This window comes from Carassius gibelio, chromosome B18, assembly GCF_023724105.1.
Source record: "Carassius gibelio isolate Cgi1373 ecotype wild population from Czech Republic chromosome B18, carGib1.2-hapl.c, whole genome shotgun sequence".
Taxonomy (NCBI): Eukaryota; Metazoa; Chordata; class Actinopteri; order Cypriniformes; family Cyprinidae; genus Carassius; species Carassius gibelio.
In genome coordinates this window covers 9,479,496-9,490,272 of record NC_068413.1, presented here as the reverse complement: position 1 = coordinate 9,490,272, position 10,777 = coordinate 9,479,496, and the positions used below count along the sequence as shown (strand labels likewise).

Here is a 10,777-nt window from a genome sequence, read left to right as displayed (position 1 = left end):
ATGTTATGAATCACATCCTGCGAATCCCATCCACTTTGTGGTATCATGTAACAGCCCTCTAAACATATTAACATAAGGAGATTCATTTCTTTGTCGAAGTACAGAATGACTGAACAATAATACCAATGCTGCTTCTGATACATTAAACGCCAGGGTTATGTTCTTTGAGGTCAAATGTAATTTTATGATTGAGCGGCTCCTGCTCAAGTCTGGGAACTCACCAAACCCAGTAGACAAACCAGTTTCAAACATGAGCCTCTTGAAATACCTCATTCATTCCACCCTTTAAATATGTTTTATGTAAAGCAGCCGCCCAAATAGTGTGTATCCATTGCCTTTGCCATTGTGTTTCTCAAAAAGCAGTTCTACAAGTGTTTTAACGGTCACTGCAGCTCAGCTTCTGTTAGGTGATGCTGAGCTACACTCTCAAGTTAACCAGTGCTGCTGGGCGGTTTCTGAACATTTGCAGTCTGCTGAAAAATTATATATTCATCAGTACAGTAACATCCTCTTTTAATGTCATAATGTTCAAGACAACAAACTCAAAAGTTGTCATTGCAAACCGCCCAAATGTATATTAGATTAAAGCAAGCAAAGAACAAAAAACAAAGACTATACTTTTTCAGAAGTGATGGCATCTGCTGCACAACATTGAATTAATATTGCTAAATGACCTTTACATTTAACAGTAAGATGTGAGCCATCGTTAAAGCGATTCAACATTTTTAAAAGAAAATTGGCAAAAGTCATGTAGGGGGGAAAAAAAATGCAGCAGTCATAGCTGAAAAGAACAATTTATTGACTGACGTGTTTGATAAAAAAAAAATAATAATAATAGTGCCATCAAACAAAAATGATCAATCACGATTAACCACATCAAAAATACGATTTTGCTTACATAATACATCAGTGTGTACTGTGTATATTTATTGTCTATATAAAAACATACACATGCATGTATATTTAAGAAAAATATTTAGTTTACATATTAAATATTTATATATAAATATAAAAATGTATATACACACGTGTAAATATTTTCAAAATATATACTGTAGGTGTGTGTATTTATATATACATAATAAACGCAGTACACATATATGTATTATGTAAACAAAATCTTATTTTGGATGTGATAAATCGCGATTAATCATTTGACAAAAAAAAAAAAAAAAAAAAAGGAAAAAAGACATACGAAACAAAAACAAATGATGCAGCATTTCAACTATACATGACCAGGTTCTGTTTATCAATAATACATTAAAAAATGGATCAATAAAATGGGTGCAATTACCAGCAGCTTTCTGAAGAGATTTAATCCTCATTTGAAATACCAGACATCATCCTTAAAGTACTGAATCAATATTGAATGATGTTGTGGGCACTAAGATCTTCCACAAGACTGATGAATGGATTTAAAAAAATAAAATAAAATGAGGATCAGAACGTAGCACCAAGCATCCTCACTGGCTTTGCCCTCAGACAGCTTTGCGATGATATTCCGGAGGTGCAACCTCATAGTCACTTGCACTGAACAAAGACGATGAATTCTTCACCAAATACCTAAACAGAGCATAAAAGTCAAAAAAAAAAAAAAAATCGAGCATTAAAAGTCAGTTACTTTCTGCAAGTGATGTATACAGATCCATTTTTAAATAAATTTAGTTCAATACTAAATATATATATATGTATAAAAAAAAAAGTTTCAATAGTTCATAATCTACATAGCTTTGGCTTGACATTAGGCCAGCTTCACTGAAAACTATTAAAAAAAAAAACTATGAATAAGTTCATCATAAAATGTCTTGTTCCTAACCTGACGGTAATTCTTAAAACAAATTCAACATTATTAAAACAGATTTCTGCTTACTTTAAAAAATCTTGTAGGTAGCTGAGAAGCAGGGCCAGACTCTTCTCATCCAGAGGTGTGTAGGCCAGCATTGCTCCAATTCTCACTGTCAGCAGACACAAAATAGGCTATAAATTATCAAATTACTAATGTCAATTGAAACATTCTCTGAGATACAAACACCAATTAAAGCCCCCCAGAACTAATTTACAAAATTTTCATGATAACATTAAAGGGGGGATGAAATGCTAGTTTTCACTCAATATCCTGTTAATCTTGAGTACATTTAGAGTAGTACTGCATCCTTCATAAATCCAAAAAGTCTTTAGTTTTATTATATTCATAAGAGAAAGATAGTCTGTACCGATTTTTCCCGGAAAAACAAGACCGGCTGGAGGCGTGACGTGTGGGCGGAGCTAAAGAATCACGAGCGCGATTTGGCTTTTGCGTTGAGAGCATGTGGAAGCTGTGACATTACCCAGAGCCGTTGAAAAACATATTAAAGGCTCTGACATTACCGTGAGGGAAAACCCATCATCCAAAACAAACCATGGCTTACAGTCAGATTCAGCCGTTTATTTATGATCCACAATCAGATCCAGAGGCTGAAACTGAACGAAAGCAGCAGCAGCAACGACTCGCTCCGAGCGGCGCTCGAACCCGGGTCTCCGGCATGGGAGGGGACGCACTAACAAGGAGGCAGAGATATTTGAAGCACCGCCTGCGGTTCAAACACATGATCGTGGCCCTTTTTCCTTGGGATTGCATCATCCTTAAGAAATAAACTATACGCAAATCCGTTGTCAAACTGGGCCTTGTGAACAAGCATCTTCGAAATGCAGGGAACAAACAACTCTTGCACACTTGCACAACTCCGTTGATGCTCTGTAAAAATAAACTCCATCCACTGGTCCCTTAATGCTGTTTTTTTTTTGGTAATCTGTGCAGGGTTGTCTTGCCCTGGCAAACAAAAACACACTTCTTTTGTGACTTTTCGCGACGCTCTCGCTCTGATCAATGAATCGTTCTGATCAGTGAAATGTCTGTGCTGCTCAGCCTCACTATACGGGAGCGCACGCTCTTCCGGCAGAAGGGACCCATATAGGAACCATATAAGGAAATTCCGCTCCATCTAACGTCACACAGAGCCATACTCGAAAAAACTTTCCGAAACTTGTGACAAACAGGAAGGAGTATTTTGGGAACAAAAATACTCCTTCAAACGTACAACTTAATTTTTGAAACTTTGTCCATGTTTAGCATGGGAATCCAACTCTTTAACAGTGTAAAAAACTCAGTATGCATGAAATAGCATTTCATAGCATAGCATTTCACCCCCCCTTTAAGGCCCTATCCACACGGAGACTAATTTACCTATATACGCATACATTTTGTATCGTACAGGCATTTGGTCCACATAGATCTGGTGTTTTGGGAAGTCGTGGCCTAGTGGTTAGAGAGTTTGACTCCTAACACTAAGGTTGTGGGTTCGAGTCTCAGGTCGGCAATAAAACGAATTAGGTACCCTTGAGCAAGGTACTGAACCCCCAACTGCTCCCTGGGCGCCGCAGCAAAAATGGCTGCCCACTGCTCCATGTGTGTGTTCATGGTGTGTGTGTGTGTTCCCTGCTCTGTGTGTGTGCACTTTGGATGGGTTAAATGCAGAGCAAGAAATCTGAGTATGGGTCACCATACTTGGCTGTATGTCACGTCAATTTCACTTTAAACCGAAATCTGAAAATCCCATCATTGCGTTTTCATTAGGACAGCGTATTCGTATATTTTCTGAAGCGTTGACATCATAAGCCCAGGTCTTGCCCCTAGTCAGGCAGCGCTACATCACGTAACAGCAACAAAAATATGAACAAACACTGAACAATTGTCATTAACACAGATTAATAAATGTATTTTTCCATGTTTGTCTGTATTCCACGCGTAAGGTTTATGCGCATATTCCAAGTCGTTTTCTCAATTTTTAGTGCATCTCTGTGGCAGAATTACAGCGCCACATACTGGTCGGGCATGTATACTACATTGTTTTGTGTCGGTTTCTTGTGGATGCAGATATTTCTAGAGACGAGGGAAAAAAAAGATTGGATGGAGAAAGTTCTGGCTTTGTGTGGATGTTGCCTAAGTTTTGAGGATGTGATTATGAGTATGGACTATCATGCATCTTCCTATAACAGGTTTGTAGCATTCAAAGCTTACATTTAACATTTAGCTTTTTCTAAAATATCTGAAATTGACTGGTTGCTCTGATTTTGAAGGTAAAATTAAGTTTAAAAATATAACCGGCATTAGCAAGTTTGTACCAAAAAGCCTCAGCAGGTGTGGAGCTCCGTAGATCTTCGACATGGATGTATCTGGATGGTTTGCTAGGATCTCTGCATACTGCGGCCTCTCAAACTTGTAGAGGAGCTGCGTGCCCAACATGACATTGAAGTACTCGCGGATTCCAGCAACCACCTCATTTACGGCAAATTCCCTGAATAAAGATCAAGTATCGCTTTAGAAACTCTCTCTACATCTTATTTGTGAATTTCTACAGCAGGGATGATTTGCACAACAAATGAATAATTTGTACAAAGGTGATTTCAACTAACTGGGTAAGAATTTTTTTTTTTTTTTTTTTTACATATGGCATACAAACATACTTGTTATCAGAGTTTCCTCTTGATTTCTTGTAAGTTGCATAGTCCTCAAGGACATCATCTACATTCTTTTTTGCAGGCAAGTGAAAAAGCTAAACAAAAAAAGAAAGAAATATTTTCACAATGCACATTAAGGCGTGTTCATACCATGTTGGAATTAGCATAATTACAAGATTCCAAACTGTAAAAGGTTAATCTCTTGATAGAACTCATAATTATAACCTGTAAACTCTGAAACTACTTTTGTAATATATCTGTTATGTCAATAATGCATAAAACTAATGACTAATGTCGATGTCTGAATAATGCATGCATCTGAAAAAATAAACAACGGATCAAAATGTGACAAGCACATAGTTAAATACATCTAATTACACTAATTACACCATGGTGTGAACACAGCATAATAATTAAAAAGTCAAAATGTGATTGTATGACAAGTTTACGCAGATATACAGGAAATTTTCTGCAAATGTGCAACTGGAAATAATTGTTCATCATATAATTGTCTAGTTGCTGCTTTAGACACCATTCTGTAATGTATTATGTAATAAAGCTGAATAAAGCATGGGAGGATGTTTGTTGTTACCTGCTTCTGTCTAGTGATCAGGTCCCAGTCATCTACCAGCCATGGTTTTAACTCTTCGGGAATTTTTACTTTCACTTCAACTCTGTTAATAAAAGTCTCCTCCTGCATACAAAACCAGTTAAGGAGTCAAAACCAGTCTCACTTTTAACTTCTGTTAAAACACCAACTCAGGAGAGACTCTGAATAATTTAAACAGGCTTTGAACTGACATACACTCTCCACAGTTGGGTCAACACGTGCCCTCTTCTTGCGTGGGGGGTGAGGCATGTCCCCAGTGCTAGTGCCCTCTCCAGCCCCTGGCGCTGAGAAGCAAACAAGACGAGAGATTGTTATCGGTTAATAATCAATGACTTCAAACCAGATAATGTATGAATTTTATTGCATCTGCAACTACTTAAACATTTTGACAAATACAACTTGGAGAACAACATGACAGATGTGTAAACTAACTGTAAAACTTTAACTTTTGTTATTTAAACACATCTATACTCAGAAGGTTCAATCAAACTGCTTTGGCAGGTCAAAATACATCAGGATTTGCATAGGGAATAGGAACTTACTCTTTTGCTTGTTCTTCTTTGTTTTTCTAGAGTAATGAATAGAAAGCCAGCGGTTAAATATGCGCCAGTAAACATGAGTTTGCAGTTTTGACAGTTCATTTTAAAAAAAATCTAGAAGCGAGAAGCAGAGTTCATTTGAGGGCACTTCAAACAGTTAAAGCTGACAAAGTAACACTCACACATCTACATTTTTTTGCTGCACAGCAGCGATTTTCTTGCTCGGTGCGACACCCCTCATCCTTCCCTCAACATAATGGTCTCTGAAAAACAATATTTTGCATTAAAACTTTTCTCATAAAAGATAAACATGCATCACAGATGGCATAAACCATTTCTTGATCCACTAGAATAACAAAAAAACAATAGGGACATAGAAGCGCTGTGTGAATTTAACTGATTTCTTTGAAAGATCTGTTTAGTGTCACTTGTTGTTTCTAAACTTTATTACTCACTGATTTGCCTTCTGAAGCTCTTTCTGTTTCTGCAGGTTACTGTCCACATATTTGAGCACACGGCTTTCAGGAACCCATTCGTCCCAGCTAGAAAAAAACACATTTTACACACATTCTTAGAATAAGGTGACCAAATCACATGGTAACTAGCACTAACTACATTAACCATTTTAACTTGTATAACATGGGGATTTTAAATGTGTCCTAACTACCACTGAATTTTCATCCATTCAAACCAGCATCTTGAATGCACAGACTTACTTCTTATTCCATCCACTGTAATGAATAAAGTATTTCACTTGTTTGTCCTTGATATTGATTCTTACACACTGTGAGGAAAGACAACATTTGTATAAACATCCAAATCATCATTCAGAAGATGACGGTTCAAAAAAAATCCAAGATAACTGATACAATTTAACTAATGTTGAACATTAAAACACACACACACATATACACATGCATCTCAGTAAATTAGAATGTCATGGAAAAGTTGTTGTCATGGGGAAGACTGCTGATCTGACAGTTGTCCAGAAGACAATCATGGACTCCTTTCACAAGGAGTAACAAATAGAAATGTTTGTTTTTCAGAAAAGTTGAGTGGAAGGAAAAAGATGCATAATCAACTGAGAGAACCGCAGCCTTATGAGGATTGTCAAGCAAAAGCGATTCAAGAATTTGAGTGAACGTCACAAGGAATAGACTGAGGCTGGGGTCAAAGCATCAAGAGCCACCACATACAGACGTGTGAAGGAATTTGTCGTAGTTGTCATATTGCTCTTGTTAAGCCACTCCTGAACCAGAGAAAATATCAGAGGCATCTTACCTGGGCTAAGGAGAAGAAGAACTGGACTGTTGCCAGTGGTCCAAAGTCCTCTTTTCAGATGAGAGCAAGTTTTGTATTTCATTTGGAAACAAAGGTCCTAGAGTCTGGAGGAAGGGTGGAGAAGCTCATAGCCCAATTTGCTTGAAGTCCAGTGTTAAGTTTCCACAGTCTGTGAAGATTGGGGGTGCAATGTCATCTGCTGGTTTTGGTCCATTGTGTTTTTGAAAACCAAAGTCACTGCACCCAATTACCAAGAAATTTTGGAGCATTTCATGCTTCCTTCTGCTGACCAGATTTTTGAAGATGCTGTTTTCAATTTGCAGTAGGATTTGGCACCTGCCCACACTGCCAAAAGCACCAAAAGTTGGTTAAATGAACATGGTGTTGGTGTGCTTGACTGACCAGCAAACTCACCAGACCTGAACCCCAGAGAGAATCTATGGGCTATTGTCAAGAGAAAAATGCAGTTGAGCTGAAGGCCACTGACAAAGAAATCTGAGCTTCCATCCCATCTCTGAAGTACCACAAACTGATCACCTCCATGTCACGCCGAATTGAGGCAGTAATTAAAGCAAAAGCTGCCCCTACCAAATCTTGAGTACATATACAGTAAATGAACATACTTTCCAGAAGGCCAACATTTCACTTAAAATGTTAAAAATGTTAAAATGTATTCTGATTTGTGGAGATAGTGAATTAGAGGGTTTTTGTTAAATGTGAGCCAAAATCATTACAATTAAAAAAAACAAAGACTTAAACTACTGTTTGCACTGAATTTATTTAATACACAAGTTTCACAATGGGTTGAATTATGATAATAAATGAGCTTGAAATGAATCATGACATTCTAATTTATTGAGATGCACCTGGTTAAATGGCTGCTGTGCCTATTTTATTCAACTTAATGCAGAAAACAATATCAAAGGGATAAATCCTAGTCTACAAAACCACTACATCAAACACTTAGTCTACATTTACACTAAAAAAAGGATATTGCCTTTTATGTTATTGCTACCTAAAAATATCAAACAGGCTTCTGAAGGATGCAAAACGGCATGGATGATTCAGACAGATACCTTAGCTTCGTATAGCAATGGCCCATGAAAGCACAGCACTCGTTCACCTGAAATACATCAGAAACATTCATTTGTAATATCCTCCACAGGTAGGCAAATAAAGAAAGCATTTAATCATATGAAAATGTGTATAAGCACATGATCACATGTTTATAGTGTATATTTTTAGCAAATACATTCAAAACAAGTCATAAAACACAAAACAAATTTATTTAAAAATACATTAATATAAGTGTTTATTGTAATTTTCCATTTTCTGCCTGTGTATCTAAAATCGAAACATAATTTGCATTTCTATTAAATAGTTTCACATGAAGTCTTGGCTTAAAATGGTTCTGCAAGTTTTAATAAAATCCTATTTATTCAACTAAATAAGTTGTGTGTGTCTGTGTGTATATATAAAAAGGCAGCGGCTATTTGCACTAAGTGTAAACAGTGATAGAGGTTATTTATACTAAGTGTAAATAGCAATTAGATGCTATTTACACTGAGAGAAAATAGCATATTTTCTTAGCAAAAGATGACATTTACACTAAGTGCAAATAGCTATAGATTCTATTTACAATATGTTCAAATAATACGGTCTTCTCCTTTTTATACTACTTATAGCGAATAGTGGCAATTATCTGCACCTCAGTATTGTAGTACATTATAAAACAGTATGCAATAATAACTTATTGAGTGCAAATCTTAATTCAAATTAATAAATGGATGGCAAAATATTGGGATTATTATATTTCCCTCAGATTCGACCCCAGGTCAATCGCGTCACATCTGCGTCACTGGGGCTGATGACTGTTGACCGTCTTTTGTAATATTGACTAACCGAATCAACTTTAATGGGCGGAATTAATGTAAATAGCCTCTGCCAACAATAAGGACTATTTGCACTTAGTGTAAATAGACAATCCGATATAAAAATGTAACGTATACAACCAAGTCTGATTTGTAATTATTTTAGCTATTAAACTCCCCCATCAGTCAAATAAATCCTCGCTTTTCTCTGCGTTTATTATCAGCTAATTAAAAATCTTAAGACACGATAACTTGTTCAATTAATCAATTGTTGAATCGAAGCAATTAATTAATGAACTAATCATTTTAGACGGTCACTGTGCCACACCACATTCAAAAAGATTCGATTCCGAACAAAGCTTCGTTCAGTAACCGGACCTTTCTAGCGGTTGTTTGGGTTGAAGCCTGTATCGTTTCATTAGCAACATAAATAATTTAAAATAGCTCTAACACGACATTCCTAGCATGTTATGAATGGTAATATATAACCATTCCCCCCAGGACTTCAATGCAATAACGGGAGCTTCCTGTAAACCAGGCCTGCTACAAGCTAATGGGCTAACGTTACATAGACAACAGCTAATGTTTTGTTTCAGGAACACACCTCTGTGTGCATGTATAAAGACTGCTACATATAACAGAAAGCACTAGAAAGCACTAACGTGCAGTCGTGCATGCGCTTGACTGCTGCTAAACAAATCTGCACAATTCATAGAAAGCAATTAGCATTGCTCGGCTAAAACTGCTATACACATCTTGTTGTGTACACGCGCCATTGTGCGGAGGCAGCGCCCGCTTCCTTTGCGCGGCTGAATGAGAGGATACACCGAGCAACTGAGGACTCCGTAAGAGGAGACAAAGCTTTCCTATAGCGAATCTTACCTTCTTGAAATTTAGGTTTAGGGTCCTGTTTAGGCGCCATTCACAGATTAAACAATAAAAATAGCTGGAAAATCAAATCCAGGCATTGCCAGCTCCGATTTAATTCACACAGGGTGAAGGCGCCGCTCTGCGTTTCTATGACGCACTATTTTGGCGCCCCTGTCAGGTGACTCCTATAATAAACAATAGGCTTGTTCGACTTCATGCAGTTTTGCGCAAACCGATCGTCGGCTGACTTGAAGCAGTGCATGCCGGTTAGAAATTTTGTCCGACTTGATACAGCGCTGACGCCACGTGACTGTGACGTGTGCCGTCAAAGTACCACGAGAGCGATTCGAGAGTAGCCGGAGAACTCAGCCAGCGCAGCTTCTGAAGAGCGGCTGCACAGGTTCTGATGACGACACAACTGATCCACGATTGGCTGGATTCACTGATGACACCGATGACGTGCGTTTCAAGTTTATTGCGAGTCGGCTTCAGTTTCAGAAATTCTCATATGGACTTTTAAAACAGTTCAATACGTTTTTATGTCGTCTTCATCTTATAAATCATATTTATTAAATATTGTTTTACTGTATTTACTTTATTGTTAATATAAAGTTTGTGTATGTTTATTTTGCATGACTTTCTTTTTTATACAGACCTTTTACAGTATTCAGCAGCATAACCTATTCAAATGAGCATTTTTAAGAACTAAAATGTTAATCTTAAAAGCATACAATCTAATGTGGTCATAAATGTATGCTCCTATACAAATGATACATAATACATTATGTTCCTCCATTTGTTTGGTTTCTTCATATTCTTTAGTTTATTTTGCTGTGTTTATACTTCACCTGCATGTGGTTAGCAAACTGCTAACAGCTTGCTGTAACTTCAACTTAACAACTTGACAACATTCTGTTCACTTTCAAATAGTTGGTCTAAATCACAATATAAATCCAACAGAATTGTGCTTTTCTGTATATGAAAATCAGTGGTGTTATGTTTAAAATGTTAAAAAGAGCTCAGCTGGAGTGTACTGTAAATCTTGTTGCTGAAACCTTCTTAAAAAACACATACCCACCAGGGATTTTTTTTTAGGTTACTTTTATCAT

The 10,777-nt window shown here is 37.0% G+C and overlaps 1 protein-coding gene across 2 annotated transcripts; it reads right to left on the bottom strand.

The window, feature by feature from the left end:
* Positions 1-496: 496 nt before the first annotated feature.
* morf4l1 (mortality factor 4 like 1) lies at positions 497-10,474 on the bottom strand. 2 transcript variants are annotated; one of them, XM_052582525.1, is made up of 13 exons: positions 9,681-9,779; positions 8,004-8,050; positions 6,928-7,272; positions 6,363-6,430; positions 6,102-6,188; positions 5,829-5,909; positions 5,650-5,675; positions 5,303-5,391; positions 5,090-5,191; positions 4,504-4,592; positions 4,162-4,334; positions 1,871-1,955; positions 497-1,563 (listed from the first exon to the last, which is right to left on the bottom strand). In XM_052582525.1, exons 6-13 carry the CDS (start codon positions 5,885-5,887, stop codon positions 1,479-1,481), a joined length of 708 nt encoding a protein of 235 aa, XP_052438485.1. In that variant the 5' UTR covers positions 5,888-5,909; positions 6,102-6,188; positions 6,363-6,430; positions 6,928-7,272; positions 8,004-8,050; positions 9,681-9,779; the 3' UTR covers positions 497-1,478. The 2 variants fall into 2 exon arrangements, with proteins under 2 accessions (XP_052438485.1, XP_052438484.1); XM_052582524.1 differs by lacking the exon at positions 6,928-7,272 and having other exon boundaries at positions 9,681-10,474.
* Between the last annotated feature and the right edge of the window lie 303 nt (positions 10,475-10,777).